The sequence below is a fragment of the Phascolarctos cinereus genome, unplaced genomic scaffold (assembly GCF_003287225.1).
Source record: "Phascolarctos cinereus isolate Bilbo 61053 unplaced genomic scaffold, phaCin_HiC Scaffold_2;HRSCAF=192, whole genome shotgun sequence".
Classification (NCBI taxonomy): Eukaryota; Metazoa; Chordata; class Mammalia; order Diprotodontia; family Phascolarctidae; genus Phascolarctos; species Phascolarctos cinereus.
Genome location: NW_027555625.1, coordinates 157,430,224 through 157,456,848, shown reverse-complemented (window position 1 = coordinate 157,456,848; position 26,625 = coordinate 157,430,224). Strand labels below are relative to the sequence as shown.

Below are 26,625 nucleotides of genomic sequence, written 5' to 3'. Positions count from 1 at the left end.
CTTTTATGCCTATCATGCCCAATTTTGTATAACTCCTTTTATCTCCCCTCCTAAATTGCTAGCTCCTTAAGGACAGAGAACACATCTTACTTATTCTTGTACTTCTCTCAGAACATAGCACAGTGCTCTGTATATAGGAGTTTAATAAATGTTGAATTGAATATACCACTGTAGTAATCATCCTATGTCCCTGGTACTTACAGGCCATATTAAGCCTCCATAATGGTAAACAGTTGAAAGTGCTTCATCTGTATAAATTATATTATCATTGTATATCCTGACACAGAAAGAAATTTGAAAATGATATGAAAAAATATAGACATGGGTGTACATGTTTGTTTTTTAAACTGGACCCATGAATTCAATGGTCGAGTGAAAAATGGACCCTACCCATTCTGTCTACCAATTCAAATTGGCACCTGTTCCACAGTTAATAGGCTCAGAGAGTTACCTGGAGCCCTGAGAGGTTAAATGAGTTTCTCAAGGGGTCATCTGGCCAGTGTATATGTGAGGTAGGATTTGAATATATGTTTTCTTGACATTGAGGCCAGCTCTCTATCCACTGTACTTAGTATGATTTATGCCTTACTAGCAGTGTTTGCACAAAACATTAAAATTTTCCTTGATCCCCTTAGCCAGAAGAAATTGCTTATATTTCTGAAGCCCAAGGAATTAAAATTTATTTATCTTTCTAATGACTGGATTGCCTAGTCTCACTCAGGCTGGAATTGCAATGGGCCCAATCCCACTACTGATTGGCGCAGGAACTCTTTTTCCCAAAAATATTTTGTTATTTTTCCCAATTACATGTATAAACAATTTTTAACATTTGTTGTGATTTTTTTTAAGTTTTGAGTTCCAAATTTTATCCCTCCCTCCCTTTTCTCCTCCCTGAGAGAGTAAGCAATCTGATATAGGTTATCCATGTGCAGTCATGTAAAACATTTCCATACAAGTCATTTTGTGCAAGAGAACTCAAACATAAAAAGAAAGAAATGGAGAAAAGTAGGAATAAAGAAAGAAAAGGAAAGAAGGAAGGAAGTAAGGATGGATGGAAGGAAGAAAGGAAGGAAGGAAGGAAGGAAGGAAGGAAGGAAGGAAGGAAGGAAGGAAGGAAGGAAGGAAGGAAGGAAGGAAGAAAGGAAGGAAGGAAGGAAGGAAGGAGGAAGGAGGAAGGAGGGAGGGAGGGAGGAAGGAAGGAAAGAAGGGAGGGAGGAAGGAAGGAAGGAGGAAGGGAGGAAGGAGGAAGGAGGGAGGGAGGGAGGAAGGAAGGAAGGAAGGGAGGAGGAAGGGGAGGAAGGAGGGAGGGAGGGAGGGAGGAAGGAAGGAAGGAAGGAAGGAAGGAAGGAGGAAGGGAGGGAGGGGGAAGAAAGGAAGGAAGGGAGGGAGGAAGGAAGGAAGGAAGGAAGGGAGGGAGGGAGGGAGGAAGGAAGGAAGGGAGGGAGGGAGGAGGGAGGAAGGAAGGAGGGAGGGAGGGAGGAAGGAAGGAAGGAAGGAAGGAAGGAGGAAGGGAGGGAGGGAGGAAGGAAGGGAGGGAGGGAGGGAGGAAGGAAGGAAGGAAGGGAGGAAGGAAGGAAGGAAGGAAGGAAGGAAGGAAGGAAGGAAGGAAGGAAGGAAGGAAGGAAGGAAGGAAGGAAGGAAGGGAGGGAGGAAGGAGGGAGGGAGGAGGAAGGAAGGAAGGAAGGAAGGAAGGAAGGAAGGAAGAAATGTTTGCTTTAATCTGTATTCAGACAACATCAGTTCTTTCTTTGCAGGTGAATAGGATTTTTCATCATGAGTCCTTTGGAACATCTTGGATCATTGTATTGCTGAGAACAGCTAAGTCATTCACAGTTTTTAGTTCTACAATATTGCTATTACTGTGTTTAATGTTCTCCTGGTTCTGCTCACCTCACTTTGCATCAGTTCATGGAAGTCTTTCCAGGTTTTTCTGATACCATTCTGCTTGTCATTTCTTATAGCACAATAATATCCTATTATAATCATATACTACAACTTGTTCAGTCATTCCCAAATTGATGGGCTTCCCCTCAGTTTTCAATTCTTGGACACCACAAAAAGAGCTGCTATAAATATTTTTGTACAAATAGGTTCTCTCTCACCATTTTGAAATCTCTTTGGTATATAGAACTAGCAGTGGTATTACTAGATCAAAATGTATGCATGCTTTTATAGCCCTTTTAGCATAGTTCCTAATTGCTCTCCAGAATTGTTAGATCAGTTCACAACTACACCAACAAGGCATTAGTGTTCCAGTTTTCCCACAACCCCTCTAATATTTATCATTTTCCTTTTTTGTCATATTAGCCAATCTGATAGGTGGTGATATCTCACAGTTATTTTAATTTGCATTTCTCTAATCAATAGTCACAAAAGCTTTTCAGCTTGCAGCATTTCACACCTGGAGTAGTTCACCCCTCCTTAGGCAATCTAGTGATCTTTTGCACCCAGGAACTCACCATAGTGATACCAGACATAGTGTAGATACCTCATCAGCTTAGCCCACAGTAGCTCAGAATTCCTGAGCTTAAATGATCCCCTAGCTTCAGCCTCCCTTGTAGCCCAGATTACAGGCATGTGCCACCACACCATGCTCTAAAGCCTTTTCTTTTTTAAAAAAACTCTTATAAATTAAAATCATAGATTTAGACTTGAAAGAGACCTAGGAGATCACCTTGTCCAAATCTTTCATTGTACAAATGAGAAAACTTAGGTTTAGAAAGGTTGACTGACTTTTCCAACATTATATAGGGGATATAAGGCACATGCACAAATAAAATATATGACTCCAAGTCCAGTGGCTTTTTTGTTTTGAATTATAGCTATTTATGTATGTACCTTAAGGCCCCTTTTAGACTGTATGCTCCTTGAGGTCTTGAGAAGACCCTTCCGAAGACCATAATTTTCTTCATCATCCCTTTCAGCACCTGGGTAACATAGCCAGTATTCAGTAACGATTTCTTGAATGAAAATGTTTTCCTAAATTCCAGATAATTTTCCTAAATTTCTAAAGTGACAGAAAAAGAGTAGACCAAAACAAAAATCTTCCTTCTATTAGAGTTCTGTGTTTTGTTAGCATTCTCAGACATTATTCTCAGTATCCTATACTTCATAAACTATGTTCTTTTCTTAGAATTAATCTTGGAAATCTGAGTATCCATGCATTAGATTTCATTTTCTAAAATCTAGGGATATTGTCTTCACTTCTAGATAACACGTAGTTGACTTTACTAGGTGTTTAACATGCTATCACAGAGCAAATATCCCTTCTATACAATAGGACAAAATATGCTATGGCATAGACATAGAGATTTCCTCTCAATTGAAAAATGAGCATTGATTGTGTGCTAAGCTCTGTGCTAAGGTGCTGTGGGAAATACCCAAAAAATAGATGAAGGGAACATTGACCTCATGGAACTCTTAGTTAACACAGTTATAGAGTTTAGTTCTTAATTAAGATTAATAAATAGAGTTCAGTTGGACTGAAGTACAACTCTAATGTTTTATTATGGAACAGAAGGTGACTTTCAGATTGCATAATCAGAACACAAGCTCTACCAAGTTACGTCTTGAGGATATATCCATCCTCCAAGAACCAGCCTAGAGAACTTTAAAAAGACTTATCACCTGAAGCATAGGCTGTAGTACCTCATTTGTGGCTATCTAGTAAGACATAGAAAGGGTGTAATCTTTATTGACAGAGTAATGAAAATCATGATTCTTTGAAGTAATACATATATATGTGTGCATGTGTGTGTCTCTGTGTGTGTGTATATGTGTGTGTGTTTCCATGCTTTCTATAAGGGAAAGTAGCCTACATTCTTAAATGAGTTTAGCTGTTGTATAATAGCTGGAGATTGACACAGGATCTGTGTCTTCATGTCATACAATCAAAAAAACATTAAAATTAGATTAGGTTCCATATTTTTTCAAATCCTTAAGAAATATATGTTAACACTACTAGTTCTGTATCCCAAAGAGATAATAAAAAGGGAAAAAGACCTATATGTACAAAAATATGTGTAGCAACTCTTTTTGTGGTGGTAAAGACCTGGGGAATTCCTGAACAAGTTGTGGTATATGAATGTATTGGAATACTATTATGCTATAAGAAATGACAAGCAGGCAGATTTCAGAGAAGCCTGGAAAGACTTATATGAACTGATGCAAAGTGAAATGAGCAGAACCAGGAGACCAATGTACATAGTAATAGCAACATTGTGTGATGATCAACTGTGACAGACTTAGCTCTTCTCAGCAATACAATGATCCAAGACAATTCCAAAAGACTTATGATGGAAAATACTATCCACATCCAGAGAAAGAACTGAGAGTCTGAATGCAGGTCAAAGCATACAATATTCACTTTCTTTATTTTTTGTGGTTTTTTTTTCCCTTTTGCAAAGTGTTTCTTCTTTCACAACATGAGTGAAATGGAAATAGGTTTTACATGATTGCATATATATAACCTATATCAAGATGCTTACTATCTTAGGGGAGGGAGGGAGAGAGAAAATTTAGAACTAAAAATTTTATCAAAAATTAATGTTAAATATTGTCATTACATGTAATTGGAAAAAAAGCTATTTTAAAAGACATAAAAAAGAAATGTATGATAAAATTACAGCATAGTGCTTTCCATTTTCTAAAACCTGTCTTGCATCTTTATTATCAAAGAAACCATAAAGTAAGAGAAGGAAAAGAGGTCAATTTAATAGCAGTATTCTTTGCACCCTTTAATCACTGACTGTGACTGGTCTATTGACTAAGTAGAAGTGGAGAAGATAAAAATAAAAATGAAGCTTTATTTCCTTTGGAGTAATTGAACCTAGCCCCTTATTTAACAGATGAGGAAACTGAGGCCTAGAGTAGCTAAATGACTACTTAAGTTAGTGCCAGTATAGTGCCCAGGTCTGTATTCTCCTAGTGAAGAACTCTTTTCACTATGATACAGAATCACAGAACTTTAGAGCTCTATGACCTCAGAAGTCATCTTGTCTATATCATATCTGAGCAGAAACTCCTTCTATAGTACCCCTAATAAATGGTCATTCAGTATTTATGAGGATAGTTAGTGAGACCTGAGAACCTGGGCTGTATCTTGGCATTCTTCACAGGGGCTGCTGCTCTGAATTCAGGCCACAATTGAGCAGTATATCCAAGGATGGGGATTTAGGGGCCAAAAAAAGAATCATAGGTGGGCCGACAATTCTTCCCAGGGTCCTTTAATTCAGATATATTAGTAAATTCTGGAGCCACCTAGTCTGAGCTAAGTAGATTTCTTTACGGTACCCGTAGCCTCATGTGATCCTTCCAAATTTATCTTTCTCTTTTTCCTTGTGAATAAATATATTCAAGCAATAACACATCAGGTCCTCCATACATGAGTGGAAAATAGAAAAGAAAAGGGAAAGACATTAGAGGTTATAGTGACAGTAGCAGCAGGAGAGAGATGACAGGTAATTAGGAATCTGGCTGGGCAGCTCCCTGTTCTCAGAGAGTCTAGCTGGCTTAGTAATCAAATGGTCAGTTACCTGTCAGGATCTTTAGCCAAGACTTAGAATCACCAAATCATCAGATCTTAGAAGCACCACTCAAGTCAAAAAGTATTTATTAAATTTATTAAATGCTTATTATGTACTGTGCTAGTTACTGGAGATAACAAGACAAAATTGAAACATCTCTCCCTCAAGGAGCTTACATTCTGTTGGGAGACAATAACATTTACACAGATAAGGAAATACAAAATAAATCCAAAGGTGGGGGAGAGGTGGGGGAGGGGAGGGTAATAGAGCACTAACAATTAGGGTAATAAGAGAAAGCCTCTGGTAGGAAGTGGCACCTGACATTAGCCTTGAAGGAAGCCTGGACTTCCAAGAGGTGGAGGTGAAGTGGAAGAAAATTTCAGATATGAAGCACAGAGAAAGTGGAAAAAAGTAAAAGAAACAACCTAGTTAGTGGCTTTTTGAAAAACAAGTTAATAGAGGGCCTGTGGCAAAAGCAGTCATCAAAAAGACCACTCTGTGATCAAAATTTAACAGTGTAGGTAAAGTGTGTCAAGGTAGTTCAATTCAACAAACAATTATCAAACACAATGTGCCATATATGTACTATGGGGAAGGGAGATAAAGAAATTGATTTTCCATTAGAAAAAATAAAATTTATTTTTACCTTTGTTGATTTTTATATTTAGCTCTCATTTTCTTTCACTATACTTATTTATATTTCTCTGGTTTTTCTTGACACTAGCTAGCTCAGGAGTTCTGAACCTTTTTTGGTATCATCGACCCTTTAGCAGTTTGGTGAAGTCTTTGATCCCCTTCTCAGAATGTTTTTAAATGTATAAAATAAAATACTTTGGACTAAAAAGGAAACTAATGATATTGAAATAAGGTTATCAAAACATTTTTTTAAATGAGTTCACAGACCCCAGACTGAGAACCCCTAGCTTTTAAACTAAGAATTTTCATAACAATTAAAGTAGGATTGAAATCCATCAAGCTAAACTAAACATCTAATTTAGTTATAAGTCTTTGAGGCTAAAAGTACTTTACAGAAAAATAAGGAGCCAACACTCATATCATCAAACAAACATTTGCCACCTTCTTGCTCACTAAACATTTCTTTTAAATTATTTGGTGTATTCTTCAGGTATAAGTAAATTAAATGGAAACATTTAGATCTACATGACACAATTCTTTCTCTCCATACTTTCTTAAAAGTGCATTTGGATATCTATGTGTTCAGAAAGGTTTAATGAAAGTAGTTAATTGAATCATTTGCTTCAGTAGCTTTTGCTGTGCCAAAGGGGGGAAAATCAGCAAAAACTAATGAAGGATGAGCTGGCAAGTTTACAAATGGCCATGGCCCAGAAGCAAAAATAATATTCGAAGTTTTATGTTTCTTTTATGATGTTCCCAATAAATTGGCAATGTGACCCCCTTTATTTGAAGGCTAAGGCTGTTTAGACCTAATTTTGTCCCTGTCCTCCAGAATCATGGAATGAAACGCAATACCTTTTACTTATTTCCCTAGATACTCTAATCCCTCCCTGCTTTACAAGTATCTTTGAGCTGTTCTTCCCTTTGTATCCACAGCAACATGAAATCCCCACTGGAATTATTTGCTGCTAAAATGCAGGTGCACTTGTTTAATGTTTCATTGGTTTGAGCTCTTAACTTGAATGCTTTTTTTTTCCTCCACAAAACGGTGACCTGTGGTTTCAAAGCATATGCTTCACCATGATGTTAGGTGTTGTTTACATACATTAAAACTGAAGCCATTCAATCTAATAGTATTGCTTTCCAGTGGTTTTACTATTCTTTAATTGTTAAAATCTGCATTTTGGACTGGAAGAAGCCAAAACCCTGGCTTATATGAAGAGTGGACCTTCTGTTTAATACTAATATGTGCTGAAGTTAAATTTTTAAAAAATTAAAAGTTTTCACCTCAAAATCCTTTAATCAAACAAATGTTGGTATCTAGGATAATTTTCCATTTTGAATTTCAGGGGTGCCTATATGCCCACGTGTAAATTGCATTCTCATCATAGTTCATAATTATTTATAAATATGAGAAATTAAATATCTGGATATCCCAAAAAAAGAAAAGCACAAAAGATTTTTTAATAGAGAAATTACTCCCCCCCCAGTGAAAAAAACAAAATTAGGTTAAATAGAATGGGCACATTGACTAATATTTTTATACCATTTAGGATGAGAAATGTCTTTTGAATATGATATTCTAGGGCTTGCTGTTTTATTATGTTTGATTGATATATAAAATTATTTAAATATTTCAATGGATGGGTTGCTATTATGTGATAAGAGTCAGGAATAACCAGAGTATAGCCAATGTGCTCCACTGTTATCCTAATTTTGGAAGGAGAAAAATAAAGATGGCCTCCAGCACACTGTGGGATCTCTGCCCCTTCTATGGTAAACTGATAAAAGACATGGAAAAGAGTAATCTAGGAAGATGAATATTCCCATAAATATGGGTTGCAATGTACATGATTGGGAAGTAATGTCCACTTTGATGAGATCACAATTCCATTTGATATATCAGGGATTATATCAATATGGGTACCATTCAATCATAGAATGATAGATTTAGAACTGATGTGTACCTTAGAGGTCCTAAGTCCAACCTTCTTTCCTTTTAGTGGTGAGGATTATAGCTCATGCAGGCCTTCTTATCCTCTCTGTCTCTTTTCCATATTCTCCCCTAATTCTTCCATAAAAATTCTACCCAGATAGCTGGGGACCTTATGCTGCATCTTCTGCTATTGTGTGGATACCACAAGAATATATGGGCTGACCATCAATTCTCTCTTGCTCTTGCCATATATGCTTGTAGAACCACAGATGTAGAGTTGGAAGAGAGTCCCAGAGGCCATCTAGTTCCTTCCTCCATCCCTGTCTTAATTTCATAGATCAGGAAAAAGGCTCCTGAGGTTAAATGACTCATCCAGCACCTCAGAGGAGGTGTTGAATCTTTTGGGTTTTTTTCCGGCCATCCATCTGATACTAGACTGACAACTTGGACAACTTTTAGTGGATGATGTGGTACCACCCATTCATACCACCAGGTGACTCTAAACTTCCTTCTTTGTAACCTGTGATATTCTGTGTCTCAGCTATACAGTTTTGCTTGAAGAATATTGGTATTAAAAGATGGGGCTTTGCTTCAGACCAAATGCTTGATGCTACTAAAAGAACTGGGTAATTTCCCAAAGGCAATCCAACCTGCTTCCTTCTGCCTACTCAGTTCTGGGTCCAGAATATTGTTCAAGTTCGGTGTCTGTCAAATGTCAAAATTACTAATCCATATGGATTGCCTATCCAACTACATATCATAGTCTGGGCAATAGGCATTCTTCAATATAAAAACATTAGTAAAAATTTTGAAATACTCAGAGAAAAGACTAAGTAAAATAAGATGCTGTACTTTAAGGAAAGGATTTTATTCACTATCAGGATTGTTAAAATAATATTGGAAATGGAGGATTTGGCAGCATACTAGACAATGTAGCTAGACAAGCCATATCACTCAGGCAATTGTTTTTTGTGGTGGATGGGACTAAATTATATCATAAAATTCTCAGTATGATCAAATAATGGTTAGATTTTTTTTATTGACTTAACACTGTGTAATCTTAATCCATAGAATTAGATATCTAGAGCTGGAAAAGACCTTAGAGGCCATCTAGTCTAACTCCCTCATTTTACAGATGAGAAATTGAGTTCCAAATAGGTTACATGACTTGTCCAAGGTCATACAAGTAGTAAATGGTAGAAGAGGATTTGAACCTGAGTACTCTAACTCCAGAACCCCACTTTGTAACTGTCAGTAGCCCACAGTGGTTAGTCTACAAAAGATAAGTCATAATTTGTGTTCAAACAGTCTTAGTTCATTAATGGAGGGGCATGAAATAGATATGTTAGGGCAGGGTTTGCAGGTATAGCCAAGGTCTGGAGAATAGGCAATGATAAAGATGTCAAGGAGAGAGGGGTGTTGAGCTTGCACAGTGGACCTGGCCGGAATATCTTGCTTGAGAGTTTCAGGTTTCATATGGGTCTTTATTAACACCTGGAACTGCTTGTCCCTGCCAGGCATGATCCACTAGACATATAGTTGGGAAGCTCCTCTATGTGGCTTCAGGTAGAAACCTCAGATAAGGTTCTATCTTTTCCTTATAAGAAGAAGAGGTGATTCTACCAACTCCCTTTTAGGTTAAAGCACAGATGATTAAGCTGTAGCTCTTTTAGAAAAACTTCTACTAGGGGAAAATTTTAGCTTTCTTTTTTTCTCCCAAAAGGAGAACATTTAAATACACAAAGCCTTGGCTTTCTCCCTGTGGATAATAATATCATAGGTTTGGAACTGGAAAGGTTTATAGAGGTTGTGTAGTCCATGGCCCTCCCTTTACAGATGATAAACTGAAGCCCAGAGAGTTTAAGTGACTTACATTGTCTCTGACTTGATCTGACTTAAGATTAAAAAGTTCTAGCAACTCATACTTAATATGCTTATGGAGTATCCTTGGTCCCTAAACCTATTTCAGAATGGCTCTGCTAAAAGAAACTCCACAGTGCTGTGAGGGTCTGACATATGCCCTTTCCACTGCTTTGGCTCATTCCACACAAATGAATCCGAGCAAGTGCTGAAGCTAAGACCAGAGGACTGTCTTCTACCTTCCTGGCTCCTTACCTGCCTTTATTGTGTATATGTGGCTGACAACAAAGCTCTGTAAGATTTCAGTTAAGCCCCCCTCGTGTGGGATATATTTCAAGTATCCATAGTTTCATCAATGTTGATACTCATTCTCCCTATGTGGGTAGAGGATTTAACAAGTAGCTAGGGTCAAAAAAATTCATCAGCTAGTAGTGTATCCTCTGATGAGGCAAGTGAGAGAGTGGAAAGAGTGATGCATTTTGGAGGCCTAGAGACCTATCTTCAGATCCCAGCTCTGCTAATGACCCCCTGTGTGACCATGGGCAAATCATTCAACCTTTCCAAACCTTAGTCTCTTTGTCAGTAACACTAAAAGGCTGGACTTGGTGAACTCTGAGATTTCCTTTCATCCCAGAGCCTAAGAGCATCCAGGCTGGTTACCACCATAGCCCAGGAATCCCTCTTCCCCCCCCCACTCTATTCCACAATGAGGCATCAGAAAAGAATTTTAGGGAAGGATAAATTAGTGTAAGGTATGCTTTTGACAGATACTTCTTTTCTGTTTAATTTGTTCATCAGAGGGAATGCCTAGAATCTCAATTAGGCAATACTTCACAAGCCTCATTTGATTTCATGTAAATCCCTCAAAAATAACAAAATTGTATTTCTCTTAAGAAAATTATGAAATTCAAATTTTTTGCTATGATACAAGTCTTTCAGCTCCCCCAAACTGCAGGGATTTTATTGTGTTTGAAAAGAAACAAAAAATGGGGGTTAACTTTTTCATTAAACAGCAACTGAGGAAATGTTGCATGTTGTTTTATAATTCATCAAGAAATAGCTGAAGTGGCTTGTTCACATTTCCATTGAGGGAAAAACTAGCTCCTGCTTGCCTTCTTAAGGAAAGGGAAGGGGAAGGAGGGAGGGAGAGAATTTGGAACTCAAAACTTTAAAAAAAAGAATGTTACATTTTTTTGTTCACATGTAATTGAGAAAAACTTAAAACCAAATGTTAAAAAAGAAAAAAGCTCTATTTGAATGTATTTGCTAAAATGGTTTCCTTAGTTGAAATAAATGTTATTATTTTTTAAAACATTATCAAATTAAATCTTAATAAACTCACAATGAATTATGCATCATATTCTGTTTCTTCCTTAGCCCACACCTGAAGTTTAATAACCTTACCCTGATTTCAATACATGGACTTCCAGGAAGAAATCTTCTGAACACTGGACAGAGGAAATTTTTAGCAAGCGAGTATGAGTTCTGTTTGTTACTTCATTCTGAAATTAGAATATTGGAATGTATATGCACTTATATTTAGCCTAAATGATAAATTATAGACAATAATAACAACTCACATTTTTATTTAAGATTTACACAGTACTTTTTCTAATCAGGAGCCTGGCAGATTATTATCCTCATTTTGAGGTGGGGAAAGGGGGGCTCTAAAAAGTTGCATCACTTGCCTCTGATTACCAGTGTTTGAGGTAAAATGTGAACCTATTGTCTCCTGACTCTGAGTCTAGCTTTCTTTCCATGATGCCACATGCTAGTATTTTGAAATGGAATACAGTCTGTTGCTTACTGCCGAATGGCAGAAATTGATGGTTTTTGGTTTTGTTGTTAAACTATATGTATTCTAGCTTTGTCATTTTACAACTGTTTATTAAGAACTAAAAATACTACTCTTAAGAAGGCTATAAACTGTTCTTTTCTCAAAGCCTACAGAAAGAGTTGCTGTGATTTAAAAAACCCCCAGAAAATTACTATTGGCTCACCAGTAGTAGTAGGTTTATGCTATCTTTATATATAAATATGTATACATTATATTTAAATGAACAGAAATCTATTTTCTCTCCCTTCTTCCTCCTACTCACATCAGAAATGAAAAAGAAAAAAAACAGAACCTGTGTAACAAATTCCCACATTGGCCATGTCATAAAAAAAATTTGACTTATGCTATTTTAATACTACTTTTATGATTAAAGCTTTTCCACTAATCACATGCAGTTTTGAAATTTACCAACAAAAACTTCCATTCAAAATCTGTGATTCCCTCTAAGACATGGGCTTTGTCTTCACAAAATCTAGGCAATTCAGCAAGTTCCATGTAATGGTACGGTAGAATTGTAGACCAAATTAGGTTGTTTTGTGAGAACCTCTGAGGTTCTACTCACCGTGCTGCTCTGAATGGTTTGACAGAGAGTAATAGCTAGCATCATTTGACAATGATCTCGTCATTAGATGTGCAAACACAATCCAAGTCTTTCAGGCACCCACCTCTGAGGAAGTAAATGAGGCTGCGGTTCTCAGCAACGACTTATGGAAGCTCTACCTAGGAAATGGCAATTCATATTATCTCCACAGATACAGCCTGCTCTCAGTTATCTTTGGTCAAGTGATAGGAGAATGACATGGAAATCTGAGCTCTACAGATTGTTCAAATGCCCATATATAGGGTAGTCACGGGATACATGTCTGCTAACTTTAATTTCAGCCGTTTGTTTAAAACTCCTCTCTACAAATGTGATTTTTTGCCCTAGCTAGTGACAAGAAGCACAGTTGTGTGACTTGATTTTCCCTTCTTTTTCCCAACCTTGACACCCTTCTCGTGCTAGTGACAAGGGTTATTATCAAAAGGCAGGCAGCAGGAAAGAAGAGAAGCAAGAAACCTATTCAACCATTTGACTTTACCTGTATATGTGTGTGTGTATATATACATGTATGTGTATATATATATATATATATACACACACATATACACATGTATATATAATATATAATCTACATGAATGGTATTATATAATCATGTTTGTAAATATTCTCTTTATACAAAAATATTGTTACAATGATATGAAACAAAATTGAATTAAAAAAAGGTCATATGAGTATGTGAAAGTGCTTTGTAAACTATAAAGCATTATCCAAATATAAGATATTATTGTAGTAACTTCCTTATTTCCCAAGTCCATTGAAATTCAAAAAGTTTATCATCATATTAAGTACAGGACTCCAGCCTATTTCTATTTTCCTATAGGTGTCTCTCTTTAATTTTGTAACGCAGAGCTAGCCCGCACCTAAATTTTTATTACCTGTCCTGTGGTGGAGTGGTTATTTCACAACTGTGACCTCTTTTTAGCACTTTTCTAACCCTGAAGTTTGGCAGTTATGGTTTGTTTTTACTGTCCATTTCCAAAATTTCCAGTGAAGATAATCTCTATCTCTGTTTCAGAGGCAGGAACGAGTGTATCCACAAGGCTTCTTTGTTTCCAGAAGCTACCTGCCTTGGTCCCTTTTGTCTCCTCAGGAGCCCTGGTATATTTATCTTTCTTGTCATCAAGCCATCAGTGAGACAGCTTCTCCCAAGCCGGACTATTAACAGCCATTAACTGTCTGCTTAGGGAAATCACTTTGGAAAAATATATACTTCTCCCTCCCAAGGTTTGCTTTCACCCATCTGCTGGATAAATCAATAAAGTTCCAAAATTTTTGCTAGGACAAAAGAAAGGAGTTGGATTTTTCACTTCAAAAGTCACATTTTAAAAATGAGAAATGCCTTTAATTCAGTCTATTGACAATGTATCAGATTATCACCCCCAAATATCTTAGTGTTTCCTTTGTCTTCTGAAGAAACAACTAAAAATTAATACTTTTATATGCCAATTCTCATCAGGCAAACTCTCAAACTTAAACTATTAAATATGCATTCTGACATTATCAATAATACTATCATTAAAAATAGTATTACCTTAGCCTTTTACAGATTTCCCCTGGTAGAATTTATCTTTGAGTGAAGGCTCATGAAAGTAATCCTCATACACTAAATGTATTTAAATTTTCCTCACCTCATCCAACCCGCTATAATATTGCTAAAATGAAAGGAATGGTACAATAAATATGAATAATCCCTTTAGGATTTCTTATGAATGTATAACTAAAACCAATGTATTCTCTATTTTCATATAAAAGCCAAAAACTTTTCATAAGGGAATTTTTACTCTAGTATGTATTATTTTCCTATGATCAAAACATATCTGATATTCTTTTCTCATTAAAAGAATTTTTGTGTGTGCTGTTTCATCCCCCTATGGCCTTCACAGAGAGAGATACAAAGCAAAGAACTGCATTACCTTTCACAGTCTTTACAATATAGCTAATGTGTTTCCATTACTAGGATTCTGTTTGAGCTTAGAGAACAGAATAGTATCTCTACCATCCAATGTGTGGATCAAAAAGAAAAATGTTCATCTATTACCCCATTAGGATTCTGTTTACATAGCCTTTGTATAAAAAGAATACTCATAAACATGATTATATAATAATACCATTCATGTAGATTATAGATTATATATACACATATGTATATATACATACATACACACACATATATGTGTGTATGTATAGGTGTGCGTATATGCACATATAAGTGTGTATACATATATATATATATACTTTTGTTTTCAAAGCCTCCTCATGTACATTATCTCATTCGATCCTTTTCACAGTCTCAGGAGGTATGCAGGGCAGCTTCACCCCCACTTTATAGATGAGGAGCCTGGGCCTTAGAAAGATTGAATAACTTCCCTAAAGTCACATGTTTAGAAAGTGGCAGAACTGATAGTTGTTGTTGTTTGTTTTCATCATTTTTGTTGTTGTTGTTGTTATTCTGGAGGCACAATCAAAATCACAGTGCATAAGGTCTAGATTCAAGTCCTAATTCTTCCATTTATAATATAACTATTCTATATAATTTAATTAAAATATAATAGTTCTGAGATAACAGGCAATACAAAAATGAAGCATCCCCTGCTTTTAAGGAGCTTACATTCTACTTTTAATTTTTCAGAAGTATTAATAAGTAGAATTGGATCCCAAAGTTACCTAGAGCTATAAGCCTTGTCTTTGAGGCTCCTCAAGGCAATTATCTTCCTCTAGCTTCTATTTCCTTAGAGTCAGCGGTCATCTCATTTAAAACGCCACATTATTCTAATCTAAAATAGAGGCAGCTGGGTGGTGCAGTGGATACAGTAATGGGCCTGGAACTCAGGAAAATCTGAGTTTGAAAAGTGGCTTTGTGACCCTGGGTAAGTCACTTAACTTCTCTTTGTCTCAGTTTTCTTAGCTATAAAATGGGGATAATAATAATACCTATCCCCTACCACCCAGGGTTGTTGTTAGGATCAAATGAGATAATATTTGGAATATAGTAGGCACTTAACAAATGCTCATTTTTCCCCTTAAAATCAGAAAGAAATTTCCCACAGTTATGGAGAAGCAGAGGAAAGAGTATAGTTGGTATGCATTAGTTACTTTAAAAATCCTGTTGTGGAATGGTCCAAAGCTGGGAGGGATAATTTAGCTTTAGCTTAAGGACATCAATTTGTAACTAAGTGTTTCCTAATGAATAATCTTTTAGTGTGGGCTCCAGTAAACTAACAGCAAGAAAACAGACTTGAACCACTAGGGGACCTCAACCAACCCACCAGATGTCTAATTAATGCCTGCTGTCAGCTGCTCAAATGTCACTTATGGATATTCTTTCTTCACAGCCACTGTTTTAATGATAAAGATTATGCATTGATGTCACTTTGTTCCTGGGTTAATGTTGTGGTTGGTAAAATGATTGGCATAAACAGAGCTGCCAAGCACGTCATCCTTTCCAGTGAAAAGATAGTGCCATATGACCACCTCATCCTCTGTACTGGGCAGCAATACCAGGTAAGGCTGTGTTGTGCACGTAGGGCAGAAACCAACGTGTTTGATGATTACCGTGATTAACGATTAATCCATTTACCGGGGCACACACTCCTCATGTAAAGAGCATCTCCTCTTGTCTGTAGATAGTGACAGCTGCTGTTCTGTGTCTTTAAAGCACTCTTAAAGGCATACTCGTGACCAGAATTATATCCTGAAACCCTCCTCTCATCACATTCCAACAAAAACATTCTGCTCAAGGATAAAAATGATAACGAGTTGGAGAAATGTCACTCTTTAATCTGTTGACTAAAAGACTAACATTTACTGCTCTTTATATCAGAATTCAGACACAACCAGGCATGTGTTTGGGGGTAAGTTAATGCATGTCTGAAGTCTTTTGCACTTGGACTGCATAATGTGGCTCTCCCAGACTTGTCCAGTAGGGATACTTACCTACCTTTAAACATTAATCGTGTTTCACGAATAGCTTTTATTCTTTTTTAAAAGTTTCAGTTTTCAAAGGTTACATGGTTTTTTTTCTTTTGAGAAAAGGATAAAAGATAAACTGGAAAAATATTTGAAATTTAAACTTTTTTTTCTTTTGACGTCTCCTAACCCTACAGATCTTTTACCTTCTTTCCCTTCCTTTCTCCCTGGGTATGTTTCAATTTATTTTCTGCAAATTGTGCATCCTTCTTCAATGTAGAGTTCCCTGCCACTTTGGAAGGAGCTCTGCATGGACGACATGGCCAGGATGTTGATTGAAATGAGCATCTGCCCATGTGTGTCCAGCTGCCCTTGTGGCATTAGCTTGTGGCACATTAAGCTCTTGCCATTTTTACAACTGGAAAAAATAAATGGAAAAGTGATCAACAGTGTTCCAATTTAATTTTTCCCCAGGATATGAGAATTAAAGGTAACCAGAGTGATGTGGAAAGGGCAGTTGAATTCATGAGGGAGTTTATCTTTTTTTTTTTAATTGCTTCTTTTCCTTTCTCTCATTTATCTGGTGACCAGATCCCAGAATTGTGAATGTTTAAATGTCTTCCTTTAACAATATAAATTTATAATTTGCAAAATTTAAGCTTAAAATATTACTGAGTATGCTGTAACCTAACTTAATCTCAGAGAGTTTTCTGATCTTTAGAGAAATTAAGTGCCTTGCCCATGGTCTCATAACTAGTAAGTATCAGGGATAGGATTTGAGTTTAGATTTTCTTGAGTATTAAGTCCCGTTTTCTATCCAATAGTCCATTAGTGACAAACTCAAATAGAAAGGGGTCCCTCTGGTGCAGATTCACCTAGAAAGCCACAAATTAACATTATATAGTATTGTATTTTAATTTATTTCATTAAACATTTCTCAATTACATTTTAATCTGGTTTGGGCAGCAACAGGAAATTCTGTTGGCTACCTATAGGTAGCCATTTTGGCCCCTCTGCCTAAATAAGGCTAAATATTACAAGTTGTTATAAAAGTAACCCTGCTTAGGATTTGACAAAATTTTTTTAAATAGTGAAACCGCAAACAATATCATTGTTACTGTTGTCCTCTAAAAAAAATTAGTCCTTTTTGTATCCCCATACAAATGGTTTTTTTCTGTTTTCTTTTTTTTATTAATTTATTTTCAGTTTTCACCAATCACTTCCATAAGCTTTTGAGTTTTAAATTTTTCTCCCCCTCCCTCCCCAAGAAGGCATGCAATCTGATACAGGCTATACATATACATTCATATTAAACATATTTTCACATTAGTCATGTTGTAAGGAAGAATTAGAACCAATAGATGGAACCACAAGAAAGAGGAAATAAAACAGAAGAAAAAAAAGACCTCATAGCATGCTTTGATCTGCATTCAAACGCCATAGTTCTTTCTCTGGATGTCGATAGCACTTTCCCTCATGGGACTTTTGGAGATGTCTTAGATCCTTGCATTGCTGAGAAGCACTAAGTCTATCAAAGTTAGTCATCACACAATGTGGCTGTTCCTGTGTGCAATGTTCTCCTGGTTCTGCTCATTTCACTCAGCATCAGTCCACACAAGTCTTTCCAGGTTTTTCTGAAGTCCACCTGCTCATCATTTCTTATAGCACAATGGTATTCCATTACATTCATATACCACAACTTGTTCAGCCATTCCCCAATTGATGAGCATCCCCTCAATTTCCAATTCTTTGCCACCACAAAAAAAGCTGCTATAAATATTTTTGTACATGTGATTCCTTTTCCCTTTTTATGATCTCTTTGGGATGTAGCCCTAGAAGTGCTATTGCTGGGTCAAAAGGTATGCACATTTTTATAGCCCTTTGGGCATAGGTCCAAATTGCTCTCCAAAATGGTGAGATCAGTTCACAACTCCACCAACAATGTATTAGTGTTCCAATATTCCCACATCTTTTCAAACATTTATCATTTTCCTGTTTTGTCATGTTGGCCAACCTGACAGGTGTGATGTGGTACCTCAGAGTTGTTTTGATTTGTAATTCTCTAATCGATAGAGATTTAGAGCACTTTTTCATATGAATGTGGGTAGCTTTAATTTTTTCATCTGAAAACTGCCCCCATACATATATTTTTAGAGGGGTAGAGATTAGAAGAGTAAAGAGATATAAGAAAGAAAAGTGGAAACATTTCAATCAACTCAACTCTTTCTGGATTCAATAGGATATGATTATGGCAGAAAATGGCACAAGAAAAGTTGTAGTAACCCAAGTCTGCAAACTTGCTGCCCACAGGCTGCTTATAGCCTGCAGCCTGTGGGCCAATTGCAGCATGCCGAAGGATGTTTTCCTCTACATCTTTCATGGGCCTCCCAAAATCCTTTGGCTTGCCACAAGCAAGGTCCACAGCTTGTGCAAGCCTGTAGTAACCAAATCTTATTTCTTGGATTCATGAACCAAAGAAAGTTAACAAAGAAAAGTCATGTTCTCTTTTGTTGAGAGGGGTATGAAGAAGAATTTTCTCTAATGGGTATGGAAGAGACAGTATAATTCTGTTTCCTCAGGTAGAAGGAAGAATTAATGACGATGGAGATTTTGGTGACTGAGGATCTTTACAGGGAGGGTTTCTTAGATACATACAAGGACCTATATTTTTTATTGATGTGGCCTAATAGATAAGGGTAGATTGATAAAGGTAGAAGAGCTTCTTGCAGGTAGGTGATGAACATGATGACAGGTGTGATAACTACCAAAAGAATCACACTGAGGAACTGAGAGGTAGCATGGAATATTCAAAAACCTTGGTCTCTAGTCTCAACATTACAATTAACTTAGCATGTGACCTTGTCAAGGCCCTTAGCTTCTGAGACTTAGGTTTTTAATCAATAAATGAACATAATAATATTTCCCTATACTACTTATAGACAAGTAAGCTTAATTTTGATTTCTGGAAAAATTCTAAAATATATTACTAATGGTTAATATGATATATAATATATATGATATATAAATATATACATGTGTAGTTTACCTAGATTTTTAGCCATGGATTTGGCAAAGACCATGAGGCTAACTTCGTGAACAAGATGCAAAGATTCAGAGTGGTAAATGGTTGGACCCAAACAGAAATCATTAATAGTTCAGCATGGAAAGTGGTATATATAGTGGAATGTCGCTGTTCTTGGCCTTGTGCTATTTAATATTTTTACCAATGATTTGGATAAACATGTAGGGGGCATGTGTATCAAATTTACAGATTACACAAAGCTAGGATATAGAGAATTAACAAATTTAATGACAGTCAAGAATGAAAAAATATTTTGATAGGCCAGAACATTTTTTCCAAATAGAACAAGATGAAATTTAATCAGGATAAATTTCAGTCTTGCCCTTTACTTAAAAAAAAATCAGCTTTACAAGTACAAGGCAACAGTAGACTATAAACTCAATAGTTTGTCCTGGTCAGGCCATATCTGAATTCATATACTCCATTATGGATGTGCAACTTTCATAAGGAGTCTAATAATATAGATAACATGAGGAAGAAATTGACCAGGATAGTGGAGGGTCTTAGAGCATATAATATGAAGAATGGTGAAAGGAAATGTGGATGGTGAGTCTGGAGAAGACTTAGGGACAGGCATAATAAATATCCTCAAATATTTTATTTTATCTTATTTTATTTTATTTTTGCAAGGCAATTAGGGTTAAGTGACTTGTCCAGGGTCACACAGATAGTAAGTGTCAAGTCTCTGGTCTGAGACCAGATTTGAACTCAGGTCCTCCTGAGTTCAGGGCTGGTACTCTATCCACTACACCACCTAGCTGTCCCTATCTTCAAATATTTTAAGGGTTATCATGTAGGAAAGGGATTAAACATGTTCCTCTGGACCCCAAAGGGCAAAACTAAGAGCAATGGGTCATAGTCACAGAGGCACATTTCAGTTTGATGTAAAAATATACTTCCTTACAGAGCTATGCAAAAGTAGAAGGGGGAAAGGTAGTCAAGATGATTGAGTAGTAAGAAGTACAGCCTAGCTCCCTCACCAAGCTTCTTCCACAAAGGAATAGAAAATGCACTAAAATGAATTCTGACCAAGAAATCCAAGAAAAGTTACAGTAAGTCATTATTCCAACCCAGGGTAGCTTAGAGAAACAGACAAAGGGGTCTGTGGACACTAGGGACAAGATCTAGTCAGAAGTCCACCCCAGGGGCTAAAACAGGTATGAGACTAGGCATCAGGGAATGAAGCAATAGGGCAGGAAGAAATTCCAGGGGTTCCTGAACTAGCACAAAGCAGAGAAATGGGTACCATTTGATAGTTCTGTTACCTACTACCCAGTTCCGGGTCAAACTGAGGGGGCAGTCTACACATAGAAGTAGTGGGAAAGAGTAAGGCCATAGCTGTGTACTTAGCAATCAACAAGTTCAGAAGCAAATAGTAGTTGTGTGGTTCTGATGCCAAGAGTAGAGCAATTTTATCCTCCAGCCCAGAGTGGGAAGCCTGCAGTAGAATAATGTGGGCAGGAGTTCCAGACCAAAGTAAAGCCTTAAGTTGAGTCACTGTGATACTTCAGTGGGCTATTGAAATTGGCAGTTAGGGACAATCCAACAGACCCACAATTGGGTCAGGAATGTGCAGAGCTCAGACCAGGAAGGGAATGAGCAGACTTCACCCATATCACAACACTCTGGGAGGGCTGAAAGCTTTCAGGCTCCAAGCTAGAGTTGTAAAAACAGTAGAAGGATGTAAGAGCTCAGGCCAGACATCCCCCTCAAGAAATATTCACAACCTAGCACTAACATAAAGTCCAAAGTCAAGAAGTAGGTTAGAAGAATGAACAGATAAAAAAGGAATCCCACCATAAAGAATCATTCTGGTGATGAGAAAGCTCAAGCGCAAACCCACAAGAAGAGAATATCACAAAAATATCTACAAACGAAGCCTCAAGGGAAAATGCAGCATGGATATGAGTCCATCCAGAATTCCTGGAAGAGTTTGAACAAGATCAAAACAAAAGAGCTCAAAATTATTTTTAAAACCAAATGATAGGAGGGTGGAGCCAAGATGGCAGAGTGAAAGCAGTGACTTGCTTGAGCTGTCACCCAAACCCCTCCAAATACTCATAAAAAATGGCTCTAAACACATTCTGAAGCAGCAGAACCCACAAAAAGACAGAGTGAAACAAATTTCCAGCCCAAGACAACCTGGATGGTTGATCAGAAAGGTATACCGCGCTGGGCTGGGAACGCAGCATGGGCATGCAGGCCGCAGCAAACCTGGAGCAGGCCTCAGACAACTGAATCTCGGGCAGCTGTGGAGGTTTCCAGACTCCTCAATCCAAGAATGCCAAAGACAACTTAAAAGGTCAGTGGGAAAAGTCTGTTTCTGCGATGGTGAGACAGGAAGGCAGGGTCTCAGCTCCGTTCCCCAAAAGCATGGCCCTGGGAGGTGGGGGCAGCTGCTTCCCGGGTTTCTGGCCCATAGACTGAGGGGAAATCCAGTAACTGATCAGAGAGGGATTGCAGGGATCTCTTTGCCAGTGCTGAGGCAGGAATCTCTTGTCTTGCCCGTGTGTGAATCTGGGTCACAGTTCTGGGCGGTGGTGCCGTGATGAGGAGGAGTGCTGGCGTAGTGGAGCTTGTAATGGCTGTGAAGAGGAACTCCTCTTCACACTTATAGGACAGAAAGGAGTACTTGTCACAGGCCAGTAAAGGAGTAAACACCTCCCCCCTTATCATACCACCTTGTGAGAACTGAAAATTTACAGGTCCCTACAAGTATCTCTGAAAACAGCTGTACAAACCCCCCAAAGCCTGGGACAGTACATTCTCCACACTGGAAGCAGATTCTTACCTTAACAGAGAGTTTAAAACTCAAGTAATTGGCCAGGATCATGAGCAAGCAGTGCAAGAAGAGTCAGACTATATTATCTTACTTTGGTGAAAAAAGATCAAAATATACAACCACAAGAAGACAACAAGGTCAAAGCTCCTACATCCAAAGCCTCCAAGAAAAATATAATCAGTCCCAGGCCTTGGAAGAGCTGAAAAGGGATTTTGAGAAGCAAGTAAGGGAAGTAGAGGAAAAACTGGAAGAGAAATGAGAGTGATGCAAGAAAATCATGAAAAAAAGTCAACAGCTTGCTAAAGGAGACCCAAAAAAAACTGAAGAAAATAACACCTTAAAAATAGCCTAACCCAAATGGCAAAAGAAGTCCAAAAAGCCAATGAGGAGAAAAATGCCCTAAAAAGAAAATTGGCCAAATGGAAAAGGAAGTCCAAAAGATTACTGAAGAAAATACTTCCTTAAAAATTAGAATAGAGCAATTGGAAGCTAGTGACTTTATGAGAAATCAAGACACTGTAAAACAAATCCAAAAGAATGAAAAATTAGAAAACAATGTGAAATATCTCATTGGAAAAACAACTGACCTGGAAAATAGATCCAGGAGAGAGAATTTAAAAATTATTGGACTATCTGAAAGCCATGATCAAAAAAAGAACCTAGACATCATCTTTCAAGAAATTATCAAGGAAAACTGCCCTGATATATTAGAACCAGAGGGCAAAATAGAAATTGAAAGAATCCACAGATCTCCCCTGAAAGAGATCCCCAAAGGAAAACTCCTAGGAATATTATAGCCAAATTCCAGAGTTCCCAGGTCAAGGAGAAAATATTACAAGCTGCCAGAAGGAAACAATTCAAGTACCTTGTAAACACAATCAGGATAACACAAGATTTAGCAGCTTCTACATTAAAGGACTGCAGGGCATGGAATATAATATTCTGGAGGGCAAAGGAGATAGGATTACAACCAAGAATCACCTACCCAGCAAAACTGAGTATAATCCTTCAGGGGAAAAAATGGTCATTCAGTGAAATAGAGGACTTTCAAGCATTCCTGATGAAAAGACCAGAGCTGAATAGAAAATTTGACTTTCAAATACAGGACTCCAGTGGAACATGAAGAGGTAAACAGGAAAGAGAAATCATAAGAGACTTATTAAGATTGAACTGTTTACATTCCTGCATGGAAAGATGATATTTATAACTCATGAGACCTTTGTCAGTATTAGGGTAGTTGGAAAAAAAAATATATGTATAGATAGATAGATAGATAGATAGATAGATAGATAGATAGATAGATAGAGGGCACAGGGTGAGTTGAAGATGAAGGGGTCATATCTGGAGAATAAAATTAAGGGATGAGAAAGGATTATACTCGGAGAAGAAGAAAGGGAAAGGTAGAATGGGGTAAATTATCTCACAAAAAAAAACCCAGAAAAGTCTCTTACAGTGGAGGGAAATGGGGGAAGGTGAGAGGGAATAAGTGAATCTTATTCACATAGGATTTGGCTTAAGGAGGGAATAACATACACATTCAATTGGGTATGGAAATCTGTCTTACCCTACAGGAAAATAGGGGGAGAAGGGGACAAGAGAGCAGGGGATGATAGAGAGGAGGGCAGATTGGGAAAGGGGGCAAGCAGAAGTAAATACTTCTGAGGAGGGACAGGGTCAAAAGAAAGAGTAGAATAAATGGGAGGGCAGGATAGGATTAAGGGAAATAGAGTTAGTTTTTCACAATATGTCTACTATGGACGTGTTTTGCATAACTACACATATACAACCTATATTGAGTTGCTTGCCTTTTCAATGAGAGTGGGGGGGGGAGGAAGAGAGAAAATTTGAAACCTAAAGTTTTAAAAACATGTTTAAAAAAATGTTTTCACATGCTACTGGGAAATAAGAAATACAGGAAATAGGGTACAGAAGTCTATCCTGCCCTACAGGAATATAGAAGGGGAAGGGGATAAGAGAATGGGGGAGAGATAGAAGAGAAGACAGACTAGGGGAAGGGATATTCAGAATGCATGCCATCTTGGGTTGGGGGAAGGGGTGAGATGGGGTGAAAATTTGGAACTCAAAAACTTGTGGAAGTGAATGTTGAAAACTAAATATAAATAAATTCGTATTAAAAAAAACCAAATGATAACAATACAGGGAAAATAATTAAAAGAAATGAGAGGTATGGAAGAAAAATAGGAAAAGAGAATTGCCAGCTTGGAACAAAAGGTACAAAACCTTACCCAAGAAAATAATTCCCTGAAAATTAAAATTTAACAAATAGAAGCTGACTCTGTTGGGCATCAATAAATATTAAAACTAAATGAAAAACTAAAAACAATGTGAAATGCCTCATAACAAAAACAACTTATCTGGAAAACAGATCAAGGGAACATAATTTAAGAATCATTTGCATTACTTGAAAACCATAACCCAAAAAAAAAAAAGCCCTAGACATAATATTTCAAGGTATTTTAAAATAAAACTGTTGAGATCTCTTAGGACCAGAGGGCAAGGTAGAAATTAAAAGAATTCACTGGTTGCCACTTAGAATATGATATTACAGCAGAAGGAAAAAAATTCACATACACATAGTTTGGTACAGAAATGCATTTCACTCAACAGAGAAACAAGGAAAAGGGGTTAAAGGAATAGAGAAGAAGAGGGAAGATATAATAAGAAAGGGAGTAGTCAGAAGCACAGTAAAACCCTTAAAAGAAGGGATAGAAAGCAAAGAGAAATATAAGAGAATAAGACAGAAGGAGATACACAATAATCATAACTGTGAATGTGAATGGGATAAACTCAGTCATTAAATGGAAGAGGATATAGACTGAATTAGAAACTAGGATCTAACAATATCTTACTTTCAAGAAACACACTTGAAATAGAAAGATACACACAGGGTTAAAATATCAGCTGAAATAAAAAAATAAAAAAGGCAGAGTTAGCATTTGTGATGTTAGGCAAAGTAACAATAAAAATAGACCTAAATAAAAGAGATAAAAAGAGAGAGTATATTTTGCTAAAAGGTACCATAAACAATGAATTAATATCCATACTAAAGACATATATGCCAAATGGCATAGCTTCTAAATGAGTAAAAGAAAAGTTAAATGAATTACATGGAGAAATGGACAGTTAAATAATAATAGTGGATGATGTAAATTTCTGAAACCTTCAAAAAAATTTGACTATTAGGGCATAAAAAAAATCTCACCAAAAAATGCAGAAAAGCAGAAATATTAAATGCACATCTCCCTGGCCATTCTGTAATAAAAATAATATTCAATAAAGAGTTTTTGAAGCATAAATTCAAGCTTATTTGGAAACTAAATAACTTAATCCTAAAGAATGCATAGGTCAAAGAAAAATCATAAAAATAATCAGTTTCATTAAAGATGTGCTGTGAAACATAGCTATGAAAATAACACACCAAAATTTTTGAGATTCAGCCAAAGCAGTATTGAGGGAAAAATTATATCTACAACACTTTCAATAACAAAAGAAAGAGGCAGATCTAATTGGGCCTGTAACTAAGAAAAAAAAACCACCTAGAAAAATAACCAATCAAAAACCTTCAACTAAACACCAAAATAAAAATCTTAAAAATCAAGGGAGAGATTAAGAAAATTGAAAGCAAAAAATCCATTGAATTAATGAAACAAGAAACTGGTTCTTTAAAAAAAAAATCAACAAACTAGAAAAGGTATTAGCTAACATCATTTTTAAAAAAAATAAAGAAAAAACTAAATTGCGTTTACCAAAAATAAAAAGTAAATTCACAATGAATGAAGAAAAAGTAAAAGAAATTATTAAAGATTTTACTCAACTCTAGGCCAATAAAACCAACAATCTAAATAAAATAGATGGGCATTTGCAAAAATATGAATTGCTTAGATTTACAAAACAGGAAATAGAGTACTAGAATTACTTTATCTCAGAAAAAGTAGGACAAACAAAAATGAATTTTCAAAAGGAAAAAAAAACCAGGATGAAATTAATTTAAAAGTGAATTTTACAAAATCTTTAAAGAACAGTTCTTTCCAATGCTACATAAACTGGAAAAAAATGAAACAGAGTTCTACCCAATTCCTTCCATGACACCAATATGATTTTGATACTTAAACCAAAGAGAATCAAAACAGAAAAACTATAAACCAATATCCTAATAAATATTGATAAAATTTGTAAGTAAAATATTAGTGAAGAGATTATAGCAATATATCATAAATACATTATGGCCAGGCTGGATTTATATCAGAATGCAGGGCTGATTGAATATTAGGAAAACTATAAGCATAATTGACTATATTAATAAGAAAATTATATTATTATATCAATAGGTGCAGAAAGCTTTTGATAAGACACAATACCCATTCCTGATTGTTCTTTTAATACTAGAAAGCATAGGAATAAATGTCACTTTAAAAAAAAATGATAAGTAGTATCAATC

At 36.5% G+C, this 26,625-nt stretch overlaps 1 protein-coding gene across 1 annotated transcript in view; it reads left to right on the top strand.

Moving 5' to 3' along the window:
- CFAP61 (cilia and flagella associated protein 61) overlaps positions 1 to 26,625 on the top strand; it is a 355,672-nt gene that overhangs the window by 192,643 nt on the left and 136,404 nt on the right. Inside the window, exons 19-20 of the mRNA XM_020986789.2 lie at positions 11,335 to 11,433; positions 15,729 to 15,897. Of these exons, the coding sequence (XP_020842448.1) occupies positions 11,335 to 11,433; positions 15,729 to 15,897 (268 nt within the window). The remainder of the gene's footprint in view (positions 1 to 11,334; positions 11,434 to 15,728; positions 15,898 to 26,625) is intronic.